General features: G+C 36.9%; 1 protein-coding gene across 5 annotated transcripts in view; it reads left to right on the top strand.

The window, feature by feature from the left end:
* Positions 1-25477, top strand: part of MAPK10 (mitogen-activated protein kinase 10) — a 353150-nt gene that overhangs the window by 302874 nt on the left and 24799 nt on the right. For all 5 annotated transcript variants that reach the window (XM_025385432.1, XM_025385428.1, XM_025385430.1 and 2 more), the window contains one exon: positions 1318-1442. In XM_025385432.1, coding sequence (XP_025241217.1) covers positions 1318-1442 — 125 coding nt within the window. The remainder of the gene's footprint in view (positions 1-1317; positions 1443-25477) is intronic.

The raw sequence follows: 25477 nt of genomic DNA on the forward strand, positions 1-25477 counted from the left end.
CTGGGGGAGGGATAGTATTAGGAGAAATACCTAATGTAGATGACAGGTTGATGGGTGCAGCAAACCACCGTGGCACGTGTATACCTATGTAACATGTGTATACCTATGTATAACTATGTGCACGTTGTGCACATGCATCCCAGAACTTAAAGTATAATAATAAAAAATGTACATGTTTTTAGAGGTTAAAATTAATGTGTCTTTTAATAATGTTATTAAATAAATATGCTATCACCATATAATTTTGTAACTGTTACTGCCCACAACCATAAAATTAATTATGATAGCATTTACATAATATAGAGTTTTTCATTAGTGTCTGGTGTAGCATTAGACTGGCTTCAGTCTTTAGCTGCTGGATTTCATCAAGTCATGACTTCCATTTATTTAATTCCATTGATTAAAAATACCTGATGATTACAGAATGTTAAAATAAAATTCAGTAATTGAATGGTTTTTTTCTATCACATCAATTCTTTGGTTGTTTTTATGTATATAAGAAATTTGTGGCTGGGAGCAGTGGCTCATTCCTTTAATCCCAGCATTTTGGGAGGCTGAGGTGGGAGGATCCTTTGCGCCCAGAGCTCGAGATCAGCTTGGGCAATGTAGGGAGACCTTATCTTTACAAAAAATAAGAAAAAATAGCCGGGCATGGTGGTGCATGCCTGTAGTTCCAGTTACTCAGGAAGCTGAGATGGGAGGATCCTTTGAGCCCAGGAGTTACAGGCTGCAGTGAGCTGTGATCGTTCCACTGCACTCCAGCCTGGCAACAGAGGGATACCCTGTCTCAAAAATACATAAACAAACAAACAAAAAGAAAAAGAAAAGAAATTTGTATGATACAAACTCTTAAGTCAATTTGTATACTAAAATCCTGATAATTCCACTGTATGAATGAGAATATAAAGACACGTGTTGATTAACTTCAAACAGCTGTCCAGACTTTTGTTGAATATCATGCATTTGCACTCTGTGCTCTTTGTGCTGTTTATCCCATATTCATACAGGTTACCAAAGAAGATGATTTTGCTTGCATAAACTCTCCAGGTTGATACATTTGACTTAGAAGTTTGAGTGAATAATTATATACTCAAAGTGTTATAACCCTTGGAGAGCCTCAGAATGAAGCCTTAGGCTTAGAGACCCAAAGAAACAGGTGTAAAATGCATTTTCTTTTCCATCACATCAAGGGATTTACCTGATGTTTGGAAGGAAGATACTATCCCATACTTTATTTTCTTAATTTCCTCTCTGTCCAACAAATTTCCTTACTGAAATCAAAATCTTACTAGTTGTTTCTCTCATTTATTGTTTCAGCCAGCCAAGCCAGGGACTTGTTGTCAAAGATGCTAGTGATTGACCCAGCAAAAAGAATATCAGTGGATGACGCCTTACAGCATCCCTACATCAACGTCTGGTATGACCCAGCCGAAGTGGAGGCGGTAAGATAGGCTGCCTTTACTTTACTTCCACAAACAAATCATAGCTCATAGCAAAACACTGAGTAGAACTAGAAGCCAAAAGAATGCACAATGGATTTTTATAATTTCTAAGTCCAACGTCTGTTATCTGCCCCTCTAAAAGCTATTTTCTTCAACATATGTTTTAAATACTTTTCAGGACTTACTAGAAGAGGGTATGATTTAGTCCAACAAGCCTTAGGGGTCCATGACACACTACCATTTGTTTCTGTTAAATTGCCAACACTTGTGGTTCTTCTTGTGTATTTGACTGCCAGCCTCTTCTAATGCAAACTTAGTGGTAGGAAATAACAGAGGACAAGTTGCTTAGCTTGTATTTTTTTTGAAGATACCTGCCACTAGTAAAATGTGATACTTAAGACTATTTCAATTAGAAGGCTTTTATAAGACCATTGGTGGCTTTGTGAAACCTTGCGTGAACTAGATAAACTAGAAGTGGGTATTTCAGTAAGTAGATTACTTCAGGTTGATCAGTATGATGTATCTCCGTGTCTTATACCCAGACATGGAAAATCTTCTCAGAAGTGTAACTATTTTAAAATTATTTTTCAAGCATTTAATATCTTCTATTCAACCTCTTTCTTTCATCTTTACCTCTCCTTTCCTCTGTATGGATCCAGGCAGGGCAAGGGGGGCTTGCTGTTGCCCATGTGTGTTCTATAGGCCTCCTGATGAGAATTTCCTTTCTGTACCACCTTTAAATGTTCCTATCAGCCATGTTACCTTCTCCCATAAACATGAGGAACTTCTCAAATTCTTAGAGTACCTGTGCTAAATAATCTCATTTTCTTTTACATAATACCTTCAAATCCATTTGTTTGAATTTGTTCTTAATTTTTCATTTGAAATGCTGTTTGTTTCCCCCAAGGTATTCCTGAGGATATTTTCACTTTCCTTCAGTTTTCTTTCCTCTGCTTCACCATGTGTTTTTCCACATCAGAGGTGCTAGATTCAAACACATAATTCTCATTTCTTCATTCTTCACTAGAGAAGATATGAAAGATGGCAGTGAGGACTAGGTAGAATTGAACCTTACAGACACAATATTCAACAGGTCCTTTTCATAATGTAACCCAATCTTTAAGCATTTACAAACTTCGGGGAAAACACGTACGTGGTTAATGAGTCTCCCAAGTGTGGAAACCGAGGTGTAACCATCATGTACTACATTTTTTTTTTTTTTTTTTTTTGAGACGGAGTCTCAAGTCTCGCTCTGTCGCCCAGGCTGGAGTGCTGTGGCGCTATCTCGGCTCACTGCAAGCTCCGCCTCCCGGGTTCACGCCATTCTCCTGCCTCAGCCTCCCGAGTAGCTGGGACTACAGGCGCCCACCACCTCGCCCGGCTTTTTTGTATTTTTAGTAGAGACGGGTTTCACCGTGTTAGCCAGGACGATCTCCTGACCTTGTGATCCGCCCGCCTCGGCCTCCCAGAGTGCTGGGATTACAGACGTGAGCCACCGCGCCCGGCTACATTTTTTTTTAAAGATCTGCTCTCTTAATTAGTTTTACAATGATGTTGAAATTTCGTTTTGCCTCAAGTTAATTTTTAGTCATTTTATTTGATTCGTAAGAAATAAAATCCCTACAATTAAATATTTCTGAGTTTAATTATAATGTTCTAAAAATTAATATATATTCTTACAACCAAAATATAGAACCTCCTCCAGTCTCTCACACTTGGGAAATACTTGCAAAGATGTTCTTGGGGTAGAATGAAGTAATGAAGTAAGTGAGAGAAAGTATGATGTATATGTATATGAAAATTAAGTATAAAAATTTTATCTCTGATGAAATTAAAGAAAGTATTTTAGGTTATGTTGATAAAAATTTTACATAAATATATGTATTATCTGAAATTGTTTCTCCTCATTTATTTTTGAGGCATATTAACTTATGCCTCATTATGTGGCATATTTATTCATATTTATTTTTTCTTACACCTAACTTAATGCGTATACTCTGTTTTTAATGGGTTGTGGCCTAGAGTTTAATTAGAGTCATAAAGTCTGCATTTGTAATTCACTTGTAATTATGTTGCCTATAAAAGAGATAGTTGCTTGGAATCTATAACAACATTTTACTGAATAGTATCAATTTGTTTTAAATTTTAACTTTTTATTAAAAAATTCTTTGTAGAATGAAAAGATAAAATTTAAGATACTAAAATAGTTGGAGCCTTTTTCTTAACTACTTTGACATTGACATGCTGGGGCATGGATAGCAACAAGGCGGGATGTATGAATTTTAGGGGAAGGATCTGATAGAGCCTGCGGGTCCAGGAAAAGAAGTCAGTTAATACACAGAACAAGCAAGTATTTGATATCTAGACTGGGATCACTGATTTTACAAGGGCAAACATGTCTTACATCTAGACATGTTGTAGTGAAGAGATGGGAATCCTGATCCTAGGGCAAGAACAATTTATTACTTTATGAAGTGCATTACAGTGGTCACAACTAAGAGGAGACACATCCTGAAGGTGCTAGAATCCCTAGTCAGCTATGCTTTCTGCAGTGTCCTTAGAATTCACATCTCTGTTACACATGTTGCATATGAACATGTGTTTAAAATAAGATGACCTTTCTCTATGGACACGTGGCAAAGCTATAATAGAGTGACATATCTTCTGCCAAGGATGACAAGACTGTTTTGCAAAATATACCCCTGTATGTCTTTATAATCCAAATAAATGGAAGAATCAAATAATTGGAATTTTTATTCTGATCAAAGAGCTTTCAAGTAACTCTCATGCTGGTAGGGAGGGAAGGAAATTCAAAGGTGAGAGAGAAGAAAAATAAGTTTCATTGGATGGAAATAATGGCAAGTGGACAGGGGATAAAGAACAAACTGTGATAAGGTGATGTTTAGAGGAAAAGTGGAACGAGTATAGATATGCTATGTGTACGAAGCTATTAGTTATACTACAAGCTATCTTATCATGTTTCCAAAACTACCAAAGTACAAAAATCAAAAGAGAAGAGCATATGAATGAATGTTGTCATAATTCTAAAAGGTAAAATTAGTCATGCACACATGAGTTTGAAAATTTTAAAAATTGGACGCTAAGCTGGAGTAATTCATCTATGTAGTAATAGTACATAAATATTTTGAAATAACTGCTCAAATTATTAGCAAGTTCTTATTCAAATAATGTTTAGAGTAAAAAAATGTGGTTTCAAAGTAGAACACATAAGTCACATATAATGTCAATGCTTTTTCATGAAACAAGTAGAAGGTGCTCTAACTATGGTTCAGTATTTATCAAGAGGGCAAATATATTATACACAAATGTACTTGGTTGAGTTATTTGCATCTTCACAGGTATGAAAGATGAGTTAGGTTTAAATTTCTGTTCTGCCCATTACTAATTTGCTTTAATCAAGTTTCTTAACCTTTCTGCAATTCAGTTTTCTAAACTAAGAAAGTTCTCCCTTCTTATCATATGTACAGCATAGCATTCTGAGATTTTGAAGAGTTAATGTGCATGAAGTGCTTAGCAAGTGCTTGGCAGTCAGTAAGAATCATATAAATTATTCTTACCCTTATAATACTTATAATTACTATCACTATTATGACTTTTACATGCATAGCTTTACTACCTTTTGATATTTGAAAAAGATATATGCGTCTGGTGAAAAAGACCAGCTGGCCAAGAAATTGCAGAAATATTCCACAACCTTTGTTTTTCGAATAATGGTGATGATGATCTAGTTCCCACATGATTTTAGGTCCATTTTTTTCTTTTTCTTTTGTTTAATGTATACCTACCTCTTCTTTGCCAGGTTGATTGTCAATTTAACTAATGTCAATAAACTAATGTCATTAGTTTAAACCAAAATAAAGACACATTACAGAGTCCACAGATCCTGATTATCATTATCTTTACTTTGGGAAAAGTAGATTTTTGGGATTGTTTGGGGGAACTCGGTTTAATATCTTCCTTGTGCCCTGTTGGAAGAAAACACAATGTTTATGAAGCTTTGTTGCCTTATCTCTTATCAGATTATTGAGTTTAGGCACCCTGCTAGGATCCAGTGGTGGCTTCACCTCTGAGAGTGGGGCTACAGAGAACCCTTAAGGAGCATCTGGGTGAACTCCAAGCTAAGTAAGAGTTGATTAACTATTTCTCAGGGCACAGAAGAAGGGGATTTATGAGGAACATAAGCTGTAACTATTTTTAAAAAGAGTTTTATTTCTGCCAGAAATTTCAGAGCACTTCAAGAAAGCTCCTGAGTGCAACAGCCTTACAAAAGGCTCCATTTTGTAGTTCTTGTTCCTTGCAAGGGCATAGGGAGAGGGAGCAGGAGAGGGAGATGTGAGTTCAGCCAAAACCAAATACATCAAAACTCAAATAAGTCATTATGAAGAAGCTTAATACAAACGTATGGAGTCAGAGAACACTTCATGATTCCTCAATTCTTGACTAAAAGGAAGGAGCTAGACTTGAAACCATCCCCTAAGATGGGACAGGCACTGGGGCTAAGCTTCATGGCCAGTGGTGATCAACCAGATAGACCATTGTGTTGAAGGCTCTGTTTCAGAGAGAACAGTTCTTAATGGCTGAAACCTTACTCTGGGAATCAGGGCAGAGAGGCAGGTAGAGCTGCTTGGGCCACTGGCATTTTGAAATTCTTTTCTCTAGTAGGTGAACCTGGGGTACTTGAGAACCCAGAGGACAGCTGGCAGGAAACATAGGACTTTCTGTGTGGCAGCCAAATGAAAGTTCCAGAAGAGAATGCTGTAAATGAGGCCTGGAAATGGTACTCCAGCTATAATGGAGACCACAGAAAGAGTGGGCATGTTTTGTTTGGAAGTCTAAGGACACACGACATCCTCAACTAGACTAAGAGAAAAGATATAACTAATTCAACCAGTTTGGCTGGAAGATGATTTGGTAAACAGGACCAGTGCTGAGCTTGCTTGTTATTTTTTACCTAACTCAAGATTAATTTGGGAATTGGGACAGGGTTGGGTGGGAATTTAATCTAACGATACAGATCCTGAATTAAACAACCTGATCTTCAGATTCCCAGTGAGAGTATAACCTGGGAAACAGAGTAACACTTACATGTATTAGTGCTGAAGTTCAATTAAAGTAAACACTTAAGAAACATGAACCCAGAATAGTCAACACTATTACACGTTTACTGTTTGCTTATAATGTAAAGTGATTAAGAGAGTCTTAAATGCTTAATTGATATTATTATTTACTAGTTCACTACTTTAGGGATTATGTTATTTTTGCCTACAGTGAAAGAATTTATAGAAACAAGTTAACTTGGCTATATTAAGCTATTTTATTACAAGACCATCATAGATTTCATGCCCTGTGAGCAGAGTTACTATCTGACATGATTTTATCCATCTTCTTGTCTGCTATTATATCTTACTGGATATTACCAAAGAGGATGCATGCAAGGGATGACCAACCATGCAGGAAATATAGATTATTTTTAATCTTCTTGTGACACAAACATGTAAACTTTGATATTGCTTATGCCTATTAGCCTAAAATCTATTCAAGGTAAATCTGAAGTGGGAATTTAGAGATCATTATAGAGTGCTTTTGTCCTGCAGTTCAGCAAACATCAGCATTCAGAGTAGCAACTTTCCAACTTTGAGCAGTTATAGGACCAGCAACCATGATGAGGTGAATAGAATAGAGCTAGATAGGATTGGAAAAAAGAGACAAGGGAATCAGAAGCCTGTGGTCAAAGTAGAACTAGGTTCCATAGCTTGATCTGGGCATTCCAGAGAGAGAGCTGATGCAGATATGTAGGCCAGGCAGTCAAGACCAGCTGGGCAGTCAGGAGAGACTTGTGGTCTAAGATCAGAGAGCTAAGCAGATGAAACCCTAAGGGGCGTTTAAAGGTGTCAAAGATAAGGATGTTCTCATATTGCAATACAGAAGTCAAAAGCAGATACTCTTGGACCAACACAGAGATAAGCAAAAATGGGAAGCCACTACCAACCTGAGGGCTAGGGGGTGGTTTACATTACCAGGTAGTAATGGTCTGTTCAGCGGGAGCTAGAGTCACAGACAAAGATAAGATACAGCTGCTTCTGGAGAAAAGGATGGGGAGAAATGGCCTAGATTATCCCCTCTGTCTCCTGGTGGTATCTCCTTCCTGTTGGCTGAGACCAGACTGAAGGCAGCTGACAGACAAACCTGGGAAATATGGCCTAATAGAGTCCAGTCCCCTGAGAAAAAGAGCAACTAAAGAAAGGGGGAGGACAGCATCTGTGGGCCAATGTGTCCAGGGCTGGCACTTACCAGGTCATTCTTTCCTTATTCACAATTCTGAAATCCCTAAGTAAAACAGAAGTAACCAGATAACGGAGCACAATTCCTCTGGAGAGAAGAAAAGTTTAGATGTTAGAAGAGGTGCTCAGGGACCTCCCCTCGTAAAGTGAAGTAAGCAGCCCCCTAATAACTATTTAATTTCTTGAAGTATTTCATGATTTCTTGCCAAGAAATCACAGGTACTATACCAACCTGATAGTCTTGGCAGAAGAGTATTTCTCATTAGGGTTTTCACTGAACGTGTGCACTTCCTTCCTTTTATATGTTGATGTCACTCTTTCAATTGTTGGTTTAGGGCTACAGTCTTGTTGAGACAATGTTGGACCACATGTACATGAGAGGAGCGAAAGGATTCAGCCATCTGTTTTCTTTTAGGTTGCTATAAATCTACTCTTTTGCTGCCATAGGAACGACCTTTATCACTAGGAAAGACCTTGTCACTTTCTTCTCACTCACCTCTTTTTTTTTTTTTTTTTTTTTTTTGTTGAGACAGAGTCTGGCTCTGTCGCCCAGGCTGGAGTGCAGTGGCCAGATCTCAGCTCACTGCAAGCTCCGCCTCTCGAGCTTACACCATTCTCCTACCTCAGCCTCCGGAGTAGCTAGGACTACAGGCGCCCGCCACCTCGCCCGGCTAGTGTTTTGTATTTTTTTTTTTTAGTAGAGACGGGGTTTCAACGTGTTAGCCAGGATGGTCTCGATCTCCTGACCTCGTGATCCACCCATCTCGGCCTCCCAAAGTGCTGGGATTACAGGCTTGAGCCACCGCGCCCGGCCTCACTCACCTCTTTTTTATTTCTTCCTTTTTTGTCTCTTCTTCACTTCTTACCCTCTTCTCTTTTTTATCCAACAGAGTTATTCACATAAGCTTTGACTATTTGTTAACAGTTTAGTATTTATTCACTTATTCTATAAATATTGACTGAGCCCACACTTTGTGTTCCACACTGACCTAGATGATGGTGATTCAGCATTGAATTTTTAAACAAACAATGAAAAAAACAACAGGTCCCTGCTTTTATTGTTCTTGGTAGGTTTCCAATAGTTAATAGCAATTTTTATTGAATGGGAATCTTTGATAACTTATCATCTCCTGAAGAAACAAAATCAACTCCTCCAAATATGAGTTGTTTACCTTACTTGTTTATTTAACTTGTTTAGTGTATGATTTCCTGACTGTAGAATCTGAAATCCTATGTCCCTTGAAATGTTAATCAGTTATAACTAAATTGCAGTGAGAATCTGCTAATCTTCAACCAGATGTGCATCGACCGCTTTGAATCATAATTAACAAGTTATGCTTATCTACTTTTAGCTATGATTTTTAAACTATTATTTGACTGAATATAAAACAATATCCTGCTGGGCGCGGTGGCTCACGCCTGTAATCCCAGCACTTTGGGAGGCCAAGGCGGGCAGATCAGTTGAGATCATGAGTCTGAGCCTTGCTAACATGGTGAAACCCCATCTCTACTAAAAATATAAAAATTAGCCACCTGTAGTACCAGCTACTGGGAAGGCTGAGGCAGGGGAATCTCTTGAACCCAGGAGATGGAGGTTGCGGTGAGCCGAGATCGCAGCACTGCACTCCAGCCTGGGAAACAGAGTGAGACTGTCTTAAAATGAATGAATAAATAAACAAGAAAACAAACAAACAAAAAAGTCCTGACCAAGCTGACCAAGTTTGGTAACCCAAATGCATAGATTATTACCGAAAACCAAAGAATCCTAAAGTTGCTACACTAAACAAAAGTGTACAATCTTTAAACTATGAATTAAATCTTTCTATTTACTATAGCAACTAAATAAAAATATTTAATTTGTAGTTTAAAGATTTACATATAAATATATTGACCATCTGAAGCCTTCAAACATAGTTCACATGATTGAAGATTATGGGAAGGAGTTATTCTCATTCCTTATTACCACTGACTTAATTCTCTCAAATACGTTTTCACTGTAAAAGCTAATATCATTTGATTATGAATATCCTGTGTTACTTGCTCTATTAAATCTACTCCATGAATGAGTTCTCGTTTGCATTGTTTCTACCTTTATTAACTGTAGTTTAGCCAGTTGTCTTTTACTGAATTCTCTTGAATCCATAACAAATTCCTGAAACAACATGGTGAAGAATAGGCTTATAAATATATTTGATTATAACTAGAAGCAATATACTTTGCTAGACTCAGTATATATAAACTTAGGAATGATAAAGAAAATTATGAGCTACAATGAATATGAATTTGATGCATCTAATGTTCAAATAGTTCATCAGTAGATATCTACTGTTTGGAGATAAACCATTGAATAAAATATATGTAAGTTTGCTTCAAATATTTTATAATCCTTTTATTAAATTGGTTAGTCTGAGTGTAGCACTGTGAGTTAAACCTGAAGTATCTGGAAGAGATGATTTAAATGAGTTATAAATGCAAACAGCTCTCTGTACAGACTGTGTCTCCCATTGGGAGGAAAGGGGATTAAAGTCTTTGTGAGTCACATTTTCCTTTGATGAGTGATACCAAAAGGTTAGGGCATGTCCTCAAGACAATTTCTGAATAACTAATCCATCTGAAATTCTGAAACTGCTGTTTTTGTTTCCTGATTTTCCCCACAGGATACCTTCATGTACTTAAAATAGTTAATAGGCATTATTTTTGTTTGCTGTCCTTTGGTTTGCCTGAGAAGAAAGTCAGTTTGCAAGAGAAGTTTATTATATAAAATTTAATAGCAACTCTCAAGTGGCAGAAAATACCTATCAAATATTTCAATAAGCATAAAGTGCAACACTTGAGTTACTTAAGGATTTTTTGGTAGAAATTTGAAAATTTTTATTAAGAAGGAAAATCTCCATTTCACTAAAATAATAAGAAAACTTTTAAAAAAAAATTTCACGGGTAGAAAAAGCCTCTGTTGCTTTTTATTAATAGAAAAGATCCACAGTGCCTATCACGCTGAATATGACCTTGGATTTCACTACTAGTTTATTTCTTGATGCTATAGATGTGCGTGCACTTTTAGTAAGTTTCCCCATTTTTACTTCTTTAGATTTTTTGGAACATGCTTATTACTTTGGATTTCAACTTGGAAAGCTTATAAACAAAACATATTACTATACTTGATAAGGCACATCCATTGAGTTTTCTCAGGAAAGATCTCTTTGGAAGTTTTCATAAAGGGCTTATTCTCAAAAAGATTTCTCAGGTTATTTCTAGCATTTTAGGAATATCAAACAAAAATTTTATCTAAGTTCCCCTAAATATTTTCACAAGTAAGACAAACTATATCCTAGAATGAGGAAAAGAATAATTAACAATGTGAGTAATTTCAAGTATCTGAAATGTTTAGCATGTTAGTGATTTTATTTCCATAATATGTTATAGTATTTGTTGTATATTTTAAATTTGACAATCAGTCCAAGTATTTCCCAAGTGCCTATCACCAGTTTGGTCTATAATCTGTGTGCAGGTCACTGGTGACCTTTTGTTTCCTGGAGATAGAAAGACAAAGAGGTAACTGAGTGATGTTGTACTGTGAGACATCATGATTCTCTTTTCTCCATTCTAAAATTGCCATCATTTAAATTCTGTTTTTCAGACCAACTGTCCTTATGAATTCTTTTAAATATGATTTGTTCTACTCATATGGAGTTAATAAACTGGCTGAATTCCTCCCTCAGCTGTTCTCTCCATCTGTTCTGACACAAGGACTACCTCTTTGAGTCTTAGGATTTCTTATTATTATTGCAGCATGTGTCATGCTGTGAAAAAGCTAGTGTGACCCATGGCAGGCTTAATTTGAGAAATAGTTTAGTACCATCTATCTGTCATAGAAGACTCTTTCAGTGTGGAGTTGAACTCTAAGTAGGTTTGTTAGACTCAGAATGTATATAAATTTAGAAATGAGGAGGAAGAAACATGAGCTACGATGGATATGAATTTGATGCACTCTAATTATGTGCTTAATTATAGAAAGAGCAATTCATATTTTGTGGTTTTCATTTGCTTGGTGAAAGTTAAATCAATGTCTCTAATTCCATTTGTGGAATTCTAAATTTCCATCTGTTCATGCTGATGTATTCTTTCAGCAGCAAAATATGAGCAATTTACTAATTGCCTTCCAGAGAAAATATAGCTTCATTAGATTTTGCTTGCCCAGTGCCTCAGCTGCTTAACGTGAAGATACCATTTGAATTGCCTTCGGATTGTTTTGATGCCATGTATTATGTTGGTGGGAGCTTGTCAAAATGTTTGTTATAGATAGAGTTAGCCACCTGCTTTTAGGAACCCCACTCCCTATATGACTTATGATAGAAATATGTATTTCACTGAAACACTAATTCATTTGTCTCTAATTTTAGCAAATTCTATTACTGAAGAGAAAGGTTCATCTTAATTTTAATTCATTGGGCTATTCAGAATCCACTGAATCCAAGATTCTCAGGTGTGAAAAGCTGGAATGGTTGAAATATTCATTCTCAGGAGAGACATGTTTTTGTTGTCTAGTAGAATACATGCTTTGGTTTTTGTTTTCATGTTTTATCTTGAGCACTTTAGACCATGAGTGCTATTGCTATTAATCTTTTGAAGGGATCATTGAGAGAGAATACTTTATAAAAAGGGGGAAGGGAACAGAAATTCTTTTTCTAGAACATCCCACACCTGTTGCTCTCTGAAAGGCTGAGTTATGGCTAATGTATTCTGTCAGGTTCTTCCAAATACTTGATTTTATTTCTTCTCTCCTAGGTGATGTCTGAGATATTGTGAGATCCACCTATTTATCTCAAGGTGGTGGGCATTTGTGAGAGTGTATTTTATTTTTGTAATATGTTTCATCCTGGAAAAAAGAGGTTATCCAATGTGTCATCTGCCTAGGATGTAATCCATAAACTGTGGGAGAAAAAAGTATATTTTTTCTTTTTTAGTGTTCCCTCTACGAGATAAGCAAAGAAGTCAGGGTGGGAACTTATGAGATGTTCTGTCAACTATAATTTACCAAATTTTATAGTAAGAGGAAGAATAAAAAAGAGAAAAGAATAGGAGTAGGTCAGAACAGAGAATCTCTGTCAGACAGCTTTGCCTCAAGATAAGTAGAGGCTATAAAACTGGTGAATCTCTAGGAAACATAACTCTTTGGTAATTTGCATTCCTGCCTTGTTTGCCTACCTGTAATGTTGTTAAAACAATCAAACTAGACTTGAATTTTTGTCAGTCATCAAAGAATCTCCTCTTAACCACTGTGTATATATGTTCAAGGACAGCTCTAAGGCACTCCTACCCATCCTCATATCATTGTGTTTTCAGTAAAGAACTTTTATCAGTAAAGAAAATGGTATGCTCTGCAGAGGTAATATTGTTTTCTGCAAGGCCTGGATATTAATTATGATACATAAACTCTGTAATTTAAGGGTCACATCAGTTCTGTACCCAGCAGAATTATTTGGTGAGCAGCCCTGCTTAAGTTCCTAAAGGTTTACTTTAAGTAGTAGATTTGCTATTTGACACATTTTTCTTTGCTCCTTTGCTCTCAAAATCAATGAAGTTTAATTGCATGATGAACTTTTAAATACTATATTCTTCTTTAAGAAAAAAAAAAAAAAAATACCCGCTAGGCACTGTGGCTCAAGCTTGTAATCCCAGCACTTTGATAGGCCAAGGCGGGTGGATCCCTTGAACTCAGGAGTTTGAGACCAGCCTAGGCAACATGGCGAAATCCCGTTTCTACTAAAAATACAAAAATTAGCCAGGCATAGTGGCTTACACCAGCTACTTGGGAGGCTGTGGTGGGAGAATGGCTTAAATCTGGGAGGCGGAGTTTGCAGTGAACTGAGATTGCACCACTGCACTCCAGCCTAAGTGACAGAGGAAGCCTCTGTCTCAAACAACAGCAACAACAACGCCCAAGTATACACGTACTCATCCTCCACGATTCAACATAACAAATGTTCATAGCACCCCTATGAATGCTGACACTGTACCAGATCTAGAGATGCACACAGGAGGGCATTTCTCTGCCCTTAAGAGCTCACTACCTAGCACTGAGCTTTCTTATGACCCCTAAGCATTCCTTAGAGGAACTTCTGGGGGCTTTTGAAAAACACTCCCAAATTTTCTACCTATAATTATGTATTTACATCTTTCTGGACATCCAGCTCACAGGCTTTTTCAGATCTTTGGAGTTCCTTTTACTCCAAATTTAATTCTTAAAATTTTGAAAATCATGAATCTAGTAAAGCAAGTTTTCAGTGGGTGGCGGGAGGGGACTGCAAAAATGCTGATGATTTACTCTTAGACTAGATTATCATTTATAGACATAACAAAAAGGTTTAATACACTTTTTAGGAAATAATTTATTCTCTTCGGGTAATTTAAAAATTTGTTTTAAAATTTTCTTTCATCTGTAAAAGTCCTACTTTTTTAAGGAAAGTGGTGGAGGCAGAAGTAACTGATAAATATAAAATATTATGCTTCCAATTTTTATTATTGTGATATAAAAAACTATTAACATTATAAAAACAGTTTCTTGTGGTCCCAGACAACTTTGAAAAGGTATTGTCTTCAAGAAATAGAAATTAACAGCAACTTTCTACTCTTCAAGTAGCTAGTTCTTTTCTCATGCTGTGAGGCTTTCAGGGGTTCAGTTGACACGTGGCTTATAGCTTTAGCGTTGCATTATTCTTCAATGAATAATACAGATTTCATAAGAATGACAGACCCAGCTTTCCTCATACTTTGTTTCCACTTTGTTTTTCCAAGGACTCACTTGTTTGCAATATTTATTTTCCTCTGCCAATTGTGTCTCCAAAGATTTTTGTTTGTTTCTTTGTCCATTATCTAAGAAGGTGGTTATGTTGTGCATTGCAACTAAAAGGTGAGACGAACAAATGAACAACAAAAACACAAAAAAAATTAACCAAATATCTTGTTTGAGAGTCATTCTTAGAGTTGGTGATGCTATCAATATTAGCAAGTAAACTAAGAAGTTTGACAGTCTAGGAGAGAAAGGAAAATAATCAAAGAATAATCATTAATGATGCTGAAAATGAATATGTGCAGTGATGTGAACACAGCTTTAAATGCTGTAGTATGTTTATGCTGACATTTTAAAATCTCTAAATGAAAACTATAGACATGAAGTCAGAATGTCATCACAACTCTACATAGACCACAAGTCTGGAAGTTGAAGAGTTGCAAAAAGAACCAGAAAAAGGATAGGCAGAAACTATTCTTGGGTGCCAAATCATGGTAACCTTCAGATTCAGGGAAAAGGCTGAATCTCAACATTTTCTTCCCAAGTGTAGATCCATGGCTTAGGCCCTAGGGCATTCGTTATATGTGAGGAGAAGGTAGAATAGATGAGACAGAATATTGAAAAGGTTACACTCCCTTTTTACAAGTATATTAAAAGTTTATTGTCTTTCCCAGAGTATGTGCTATAATAAAATTATTATGTCCCTTTCTAATGGCAGGGCGATTGTAAGAGTGATAAACACCACTGCCATAACTTGCTGCAGGTTTCATATGAGACTCAGAGGGTTGTTTGTAGAATAATGGCCCACAATATCTTGTGAAAGAGAATAGAATGTATTGTTTGTAAAAAATATATATATATATGTTTAATCGACAACCAAAAGATGCTCCCCACAGTTTCTAATTCCAGGGAGAATCTGATTTCTATCTTTAGGTGCGTTTTGAAAGCTGAATTCCTCTTATGTTCCTCTGTAAAAAGTGAGAGATAATTAGCTAATTAGCTAAGCCTCAAGCACTTTTTCTGAAAATTTCTTACCTAAGATGTGTGTTGTTTTGGACTAAGTGAGCGTTAAGAACTTTTGGTGACTTTCTTTCATGATATATATGCCAGAATGCTGTTTTCATAGTAAAGCAATCTGTTACTACGTTTTTATCTGAGCTAGGCCTGCTCATGCTTCTTGCACCATTCCTGTTTAATCATGAACAATAGTTTATTCCTAGCCAGAGTTCTTACATGCATAGTCACAGGTAGATTTTCTTAAGTAATGAATAGCTCCCCCAAGAATGGAAGGCTAAGCTTAAATCCAAGCAAAAAACTTGGCTTGCAATTATTAATTTAAAATATGGCCTTACATAATCTAGCTTTCCCAAAGCAAAGGGCTGTAGATAGACAATGGGAGAGGACCAAGAGTTATAGAGTGTGGAGACCAAGGTCATGGCACTGGGAGACAGTAGAACACAATGGAAACCTCTGTGGGTCAACAATTAGAGGACATGGACTCAAGGTCTCATCATACCTTGGACAGGTCCACCACATTCATTCACTTAAACTTTTGTTAAGCTTGAAGTGTACACTGCCATTGAGGATTCACTAATTCTAATAATAAAAAGACATAGTTCCTGTTATTTAGTAGTTTGTAGTAGAGTTGATAGATAAGTAAATAAGATATTATAACCATAGTACTAGTGCCAAAGGAATAAGGTATAACTCATTCTATAGCAACCATAGGAGGTTTTCAGGAGGAAGAAAAGTCTCGGGTGGGACCAAAAGGTTAGGCAAGAGTTAGCCAAGTGAAATGGAGGTGGAAGAGTAGAATCTGGTAGACGAAGGAAGCAGCCTGGTCAACGGCCAGGAGAGAAGATGAATCAGGACACACTTGGGGAACTATGAGTTAATTCATTGTGAGCAGAGAAGGGAGTGGTGAGAAATGTAGCGGGAAATGGAAGCAGGGCCCTGATCAGGAAACACCCTTTAAGTCATTCCCAGAGGGTGCGCAAGCTGCAGGCTTGGGGGAACGGCTGTAGGGATTTTAATCAGGGAGTAACATAATGGGATTCATGTTTTAGGTAGATCATTCTTTCTACTGATGAAGTGATGATATAGTTGAAAGATTATTTAGGAAGCTAGTGAAGTAGTTGAGATAAAAGACGACAAAATGGACTTCAATGGCAATGGAGATGAAGAAAGAATGACATTTAGAGATGGTGGCATAATTGTATCACTAATCTTTACCCATGAAACGTCCTGTCTAATAATATTTTAAAGGAAAAAAATATGTGAAAGTACCCAATTAACTTTGAAAACATAGGATGTTATTAAAGAGGGTTTTCTTAAAGCTTATGGAGGTAATTGAACTATTTTAAACCGAACAGTTTTAGTCTATATGACATAAGAGAATTGGAAATGTTATCAGTTCCTATCATGTTAACACAAAAGCTCAGTTGGACGTATTTTCTTTTAAAATTACTCCTTAGAGAATTACTTAATGAAAAGGCAAGCTCTGTTTTAAGAAAATCCACCATGAGATGTATTTATTAAATACATTAAAAAGTATTATTTAATAATGTATATAATACATTAAAAAGTAGGAGCACTGGTAATACATTAAAAAGTAGGAGCAATGGTAATGTCTTATATTAGAATATAGTTCTTTATGATTGTGTTTGTTTCTCAAATTTTTTGTTCCCCAACCTACTTGAGAGACAGTCATCAACTCATTAACGTCATAAACTCATCAATCTATATTAAAGCAATGATTCTTGATGTGGGGTATGGCAGATTCTTGTGGGCATGTTAATTACTTGGAAATAAATCCTCACTCTCAAGTGATTCTGTTCCCCATCTCCCTCTCCTCAGAGTACCCTTTCCCCACCACACATACCTTAGAAATTACTGCTCTTGGCGCAACTGGAAGATAAATAATTTGTCTCATTCATTACCTTATCTATGTAATTATGCGTTCCTAGAACACAGTGGGTTCTCAGAAATATTAGAAGAATTAATACAATGTTTCAATAATTCTCACATTGACTACTTTATTTAACCTTCCAACCCATGCTCCTTTTATTCATTGGCCCAGCCAAAAGAACCCCTATCACTACCTCCAGGTGTTAGTACACAGGTTTTAAATAATTTTAAAATGATTTTACACAGACCCACAATTAAAGCCCTACATTCTCAACCGATACTCATTTCATTATGTCACAGTATCCTTTACAAAGTCCACTTTTCTTCCTAAAGGTGGTATTAATAATTTATGTATTTAGAAAATTTAGAATTAAAATGAATTTACAATAATAATATTTGCCACTTTCTTTCTGATAAACATCTCATATGTAAATATGGTACACAAATGCTTTCTTGTATAATGTGGCAAATGTATGGAATCCATGTAGGTAGAAGGGACAGTTTTTACTAGATTAGCAGAAGTCTTTATGCTTGATTGAAAGATTTCATTGGCCAGGTGTGGTGGCTCACACCTGTAATCCCAGCACTTTGGGAAGCTGAGGTGGGTGGATCACCTGAGGTCAGGAGTTCGAGACCAGCCTGGCCAACATGGTGAAACCCCGCCCCTACTAAAAATACAAAAATTAGCTGGGTGTGGTGGCACATACCTGTAATCCCAGCTACCTGGGAGGCTGAGGCATGAGAATCACTTGAACCAGGGGGGTGGAGGTTGCAGTGAGCGGAGATCATGCCACTGCACTCCAGCCTGGGCAACAGAGTGAGACTTGGTCAGAAAGAAAGAAAGAGAGAGAGAGAGAGAGAGAGAGAGAGAGAAAGGAAGGAAGGAGGGAGGGAGGGAGGGAAGGAAGGAAGGAAGGAAGGAAGGAAGGAAGGAAGGAAGGAAGGAAGGAAGGAAGGAAGGAAAGAAGGAAGGATGGATTTCATTAACCTAGAAACTTTATGTCGTGTTCTAAACTTTTTCACAGAGATTAGTGGTAGGAAGGGGAAAAATAAAGATTTGTAACAAAAAGTATGTATATTTTAAAATTCATAAACACTTTGGAATTGAAAAAAATTATTAAATTTCAACCTAAAATATAATATTATCCCTCTAACATTAGTGAAGTATACTCAGATCAATTTTCCTTAATAATGTTTCTAATTCTGTAGCTATGTTTCTTGGTTCACTGTGGATTTGTATCCTGGGGCTATTCATTGATGCTAACTGGAAGAGTGTGGTTTTCTGTGGTTAATGTCTCCAGGATGACTCCTTATTGATTCATGTTACTGATGTAGAAGGGCTGAAGATCCTTTTTCCCTTGTTCATTTGCTTTTGTTTTGTGACTGTAGGGCAGAAGTGCAAATGACATGTGGCTTTAATAGACTAACTCAGCAATATCTGTGTTCAATGTGTTTATTTTTCACCTAGAACTATTTTCTAGTTCATTTTGAGCTCATATTTGTCCTACGGAATATCCTTGGGGCTAATGTGATCTTTTGCCTATGAAAAGAAAGGCTTGCAACAAAAACTGTTGCTTCTCAGAATTTTAAGTTAACTCATTTTCTTTAGAACCTTCCATATGCCATTATCATATTATGCATTATGCTGCAATGATTCATTTTTATGTCTATCTTCCACAACTCTACTGCTGTAAAGTTCCTTGTGAGCAGAAATTCAGTTTTATCTACCGAGTGCAGACAAAACAGTGAGAGTAGTGGCAGGTGCGTAGTTATGGTCAGTAAATGCCATTTGAATTGAACTCAACTGTACTGTGCTGAGCACTTCTCCAGTGTTTATAAAACCCTTTCTGATATCCAATCTTATTTAAGCATCAAAAAACTCTAGAAAATGATGACTATCCTCAACAACTCTTAACTGAACTTACCTTCTAAATGTCCCCTGGCTCAGACCACTTCTCATCCCTTCATCTACGCAAACATCATTTCTACGCTGGACCATGTAATAATCTGGGACTTATTTCTCAGCACCATTCTTGTCCCTTGTGGTCCATTCTGCAGAATGCCTAGAATTTTCCTTTTAAAATATAAAACAGGTCACATTCATATAATTCCTCAGCTAACACCTTCCAATGCCTTCTTATCATATTTATAATAAAACTCGAAGTACTTATCATGGCTTGCAAGGCCCTACCACAGTGTTGTTTCAAATTTTATCATAACCCATAGTAAGAAGGGTGTTTTATGTTGCAACCCAGCGTGCATGTACAAGTGCACGTGCATGCGCACACACATATACACACACACAAAAGAAAAACCATACACTGATATTTTCTATCTCACTTTACTCTTCTTGTTTACATTAAATGGTGCTGGTGATGAGCCACCAATTTGTTTTCATGACTGCAGTTTGGAAAACATTGCTCTACTTAGTCTGGCTCCTGCCTAGTTTTCTGATGTCACCTTTAGGCTTCCTTTTTCCACTCTGCTCCAGTATATGGCATCCTTGCGGTTTCCTTACCGCACCAAGCAAACTCCCCCTTTAGGGTCTTTGTATTGTGTTTCCTTCTACCTGGTACATTCTTCCTCTAGATATTCACACTGCTCCCTCCTTTACTTCATTCAAATCTCTGCTCAGATGTTACCTTCTCAAAGAAGCCTTTTATGACCACCCTATGTAGAATAGTACTCTTTGGTCTCCCCCTTGCCCGTCATGCAGCACACATTCGTGGGTAACCTGGCAGTAAAACATAAGTAGACGACCTGCTTCTGGGTCGGGGTTTCCTATACAGCAGAGCGGCTCCCTTGCTGTGATCTAGTGAAAGTCAGCCCTCGACACAAGGGTTTGTAAAAGTAATACAATAATTTAAAAAGTAAAACAAAACAACAAAAAAAAGAAGTTAAAAAAACTAAAAAGAAAAGAAAAAATAGAATAGTATACTCTGTTACACTCTAGCCTCTTAATCCTTTTTTTCTATGTGTCACTGTTTGACATTATATATCTCTTTTTATTATCTGTCTCATCAAGTAGAATTTAAGATGCATAAAGAGAGAGACAGTGACTCTTTGGGGCACTGCTCTATCCCAGCGACCTAGAACACTGTCCGGCCCTTAGTAGTCATATAATCAATATTTGCTGAATGGATGTATCTGCGTTTTGAATTGAAGACACTGAAGCTCAGGATGTTAATGGATGTTAAGCACATTGCCTATGATTGTGTGGCTAATATGTGCATATCAAAAGCTGGAATCTACTTTTTAAAAAATTATTTGAATAATGTCAGACATGTCATAATTTATTTCATCTCTTTACTTGACCAATTTTTCCAAGTTAATATATAGTAGATTTTTGAATGCAGTAATTGTTCTTCACCAATGGTTCATACTTGTTGAATGTCTACTATGTACTATATACTGTGCTAGACTGGTGAACAAAGACACAATCTTTGTCCTCAATTCTTTGTCCCATAGTCTAGAGAGAAGATAAATAAGTAAATGTTGATACATATTCCAAATTTTAAGCTTATTGTACATTGGAAACACATATAAATAACTCCCTAATGTGGGTTACAGAAGGCTGCTTGGAGTGATTAATTTTCAAACAGGAACATGAAGGGCCAAAAAAGGAATTATCCAAGTGAAGAAAGACAAGCAGAAGAAAGGGTATATGCAAAAATCCCAGCGTCAAGAGAGGGTGGAGAGAATTGCAAAGCTTTCTGAGTGACTTAATGGAGAAGGGTGAGAAATTAGTTTGGGTTGGTAAGCAGGGACCAGATAAGGAAGGAGTTCCCAAGCATTGTCATGGACCACGGACACTATCCTAGGGTGAAGGGAAGCCATTCACTAGAAAGTGGGACAATAGCATTAGCAGATTTGAAGTTTCAAAGGGCCACCCTGTCCGCAGTGTGGGACTGGAGTTGAGAAAAGGGAGCCAGAAGGCAGGGGGATAGATCTGTAGTAATCTAAATTACTATAGACATGGGTAGAATATTCAAGAGATGTTTAGAAGCTAATAATCGACATGAATTGTAAATAATTAAATTTGGAATTTAAGGGAGGTGGAATTCAAAGATGACTAATAGCATATAGTAGTGGGTTAATAAGTAAGTGTTAAATGAATGAATGAAGAAAGAAAGATTCATGACCAGGGCACTGGGTGATTGGTGGTGCAATTACTGAGCCTTTTCAGTTAAAGAACCATAGAAAATTCTAATTTCCAAGAAGCAGGAAAGAGAAATTTCATTTTCAAGACATGATTGCACTTTTTGATGGTGTAGAGCTAATAAATTAGTGACCTACCATCTGAGAAAACTACAGAATAGAATGAAAAATAGAGAAAACTGAATTCAACTGCTTTGCCAAACCACTGGAGCATTATGTAATTAAGCTTTCTAATTACACTCAGTTCACATCATAATTAAAATTCACATTACTAGCTTTCAAAGGTTCCTCTGGTCACCTAGTGCTATGATGTCTCTAAGCAACATTAGTGCTTTCCATATATAACACATTATAATTCCATGCTTTGTGCATTGCAAGTACTTAAGAGAGTTTTGTTGAATTACCTGGTATGATATTTGTTCAACATTTGAAAGTAGTTCTCTCTTGAATAAAGCAGTAGATGAAAATCTTTCATTGCAAACGAAGTGACTTGCCCAAGATCACTCGTCTTACTAGTGCCAGAGTCAATGGTGCTTCAAGTTCAGTGCTCTTTCCATTGTTCCTTTCGGAAAACCTGTGACGCATTATGAGGCTCAGAGATTCTTCCTGCCCACTTTAGTCTACAAACCACATTTGATTATGAGACACAAATCTTGTGTCCACTTTGATTACAATTCACAAATTTCTTTGTCCTGTTCTTTAAAACCATAGCATGGTATATCTCTCCAGAAATCATTGTATTCTACCAAGAACTAGATGTCATTAAAGACTGAGAGAAAATCACCTACTTTCTCTAGAATGTTTTCTTTTGCATCTATACAAATGAAACATAATTAGGCAAATGACAAGACTTGCTTTTCTACTGTAAAGCGGTTAGAGCAGAGAGGTCTTAATCTTTGCTGCACATTAGAATCATTTGGGATGTTTTAAAAGTGTCCTGACACCAACGCCTCACCCCAGAACAATTAAATCAGAATCTCTGAGGTGGGATCTAGGCAGCAGTATTTTTAAAACTCTCAGATGATTTCAATTGCAGCCATAGTTGAACCATAGACTAGTGCAATTTGGTGAAAATGATGAACACACACACGCACAAAGCACCTCTTACTTAATGTTTTCATTTTTTCTTGCCACAAGGTGGCAGCATCACAATATATTGCACATTCTCGCTCCTCTGAGTGGACATGGAAATTTGTATTTAGAATCTTGATTAATAGCATTTCGAGAGCCCCGTCAGCTAGAGATAAACATTGCCTTTTTCCCTGCTGTTCTCTGTTGCTTTGTTTGCCTAATAAAACGTTAAAATATATTTCAATAGGTTGAATTAGTAGGAACTATAAGCCTTTGGTGGAAAAATGCAAAGAACACAGACTTTGCATTCAGTTAGATTTGGCTTAAAATATGGCTACTAACTCATAGATTTTTAAATCTTTGTGTGCCTCAGTTGCATACTTGGAATAGGAGGTTTGTCACAAAGACTAAATGAGATAATATATGAAAATCCACTTGCTACGAATGGTAGTAGAACGATGAAGACGTTGAGAAGAAAACATGATAATCCTGTGATAGAGTCATTTACAGAAGATCCAGGAAAACCCGGAGTACCGTACTCTTTTATTTATATAGCGTTTATTTTCTTCATGTGGGTCTCTTCCTTGTCTGTGTGTGTCCTATGTTTCAGTTTACAGTGGCAATTACTTCTTACAAATAAACATGTTCTAGTCGCTTTCATTTCAAAGAACAAAGAATCAAAACCCACCTTTATTTTTAACTACACTTCTACCTTTAACAATGCAAGTATGTCTTCTAGCTTTATAGCCAAGTCTCTGTAAAACATTAGTCTTTGTTTACTCACAATTACTCCAGTTCACTTTTCAAACATTGACAGTGCTTTCTCTAAATTCACCAGTGGCCTCTTAGGTGCCAAGTCCAAAAAAATGGGTATCTCATGTATTTGCCCATTTGAATAAGCTGACAGTACCCTCCTTCCTGCACCCCTGCATGTTAATTTCTGTGGTGGCAGCACACCTATTCTCCTGCAGCCTCCATTGCTCAATGTGAGTTGTTCTCTCTTCCCTTAGAATTGTGCATCCCAGAAATTTTTTCTTTATAGCCCTAATTTCTTTTGTCTCTGGGAGTCTTATCTTCCACCACAGCCTTAATTGTAATTATCATAAATGTCTCAAATCTACACATTGTCTCAGAGTTGGCCTGAGTTCCAGAGGTATAAATCTAATGGTCACTGGAATTGAAATTGGCATTGCAAAATCAACATGTTAAATATTAAACTGGCCATACCTCCTCTCCACACCAAATCTATGCCTTCTCCTTCTCCTTCCAGTTCATGGCACTACTTTCTATCCAGGTTTTCATCTGGATAATGAGGTACCTTGGAACCTTTCTTTCTATTCCCTCAGCCCCCTTCACATCCAAGGTGACTGGAAAATTTAATCAATTTGCATTCAAGGTAAGTATTGATAGGTAAGGACTTAATACTGCCATTTAGCTCATTGTTTTTTGATTGTTTTGTAGGTTCTTTGTTCCTTTCTTCCTCTCTTACTGTCTTTTTTTTTTTTGATAAAATGATTTTCTCTTTGATTCCTTACTTTGTATCTTTTGCGTCTCTACCGTAAATTTTTACTTTGTGGTTACCATGAGGATTACAAAAACATCTTATAGTTATAACAAGCTACTTTAAGCTGACAATAACTTTTTGCTTGCATTTAAAACAAAACTATACTTTTACTCCACCATTCCTCTCACATTTGAAATTTTTGATGTCACAATTAACATATTTTTATATTGTGTATCCCTTAACACATTTTTTTTTTTTTTCATTTTACTTTAAGTTCTGGGATACATGTGCAGAACGTGCAGGTTTGTTACATAGGTAAACATGTGCCATGGTGGTTTGCTGCACCTATCAACCCAGCTTCTAGGTTTTAAGCCCCACATGCATTGGGTATTGGTCCAAATGCTCTCCCTCCCCTTGCCCCCAACCCTCTGACAGACCCTGGTGTAGGATGTTCCCCTTCCTGTGTCCATGTGTTCTCATTGTTCAGTTCTCACTTATGAGTGAGAACATGCGGTATTTGGTTTTCTGTTCCTGTGCTAGTTGTTAGTTTGCGGAGGATGATGGCTTCCAGCTTCATCCATATCCCTGCAAAGGACATGAACTCATTCTTTTTTATTGCTGCATAGTATTCCATGGTGCATATGTGCCACATTTTCTTTATCCAGTCTCTCACTGATTTTTTTATCCAGTCTATCACTGATGAGCATGTGGGTTGGTTGCAAGTTTTGCTATTGTGAACGGTGCTGCAATAAACATACATGTGCATGTGTCTTTATAATAGAATGATTTATAATCCTTTGGATATATACCCAGTACTGGGATTGCCGGTTCAAATGCTATTTCTGGTTCCAGATCTTTGAGGAATCACTACACTGTCTTCCACAATGGTTGAACTAATTTACATTCCCGGCAACAGTGTAAAAGCATTCCTATTTCTCCACAGCCTCGCCAACATCTGTTGTTTCCTGACTTTTTAATAATTGCCATTCTGACTGGTATGAGATGGTATCTCATTGTGGTTTTGATCTGCACTTCGCTAATGACCAGTGATGATGAGCTTTTTTTCATATGTTTGTTGGTTGCATAAATGTCTTCTTTTGAGAAGTGTCTGTTCATGTCCTTCGCCCCCTTTTGATGGGGTTGTTTGTTTTCTTCTTGTAAATTTAAGTTCCTGGTAGATTCTGGATATTAGACCTTTGTCAAATGAGTAGATTGCAAAAAATTTCTCCCTTTCTGTAAGATGTCTGTTCACTCAGGTGATAGTTTCTTTTGCTGTGCAGAGGTTCTTTAGTTTAATTAGATC

This window comes from Theropithecus gelada, chromosome 5 (genome assembly GCF_003255815.1).
Source record: "Theropithecus gelada isolate Dixy chromosome 5, Tgel_1.0, whole genome shotgun sequence".
In the NCBI taxonomy this organism is placed as follows: Eukaryota; Metazoa; Chordata; class Mammalia; order Primates; family Cercopithecidae; genus Theropithecus; species Theropithecus gelada.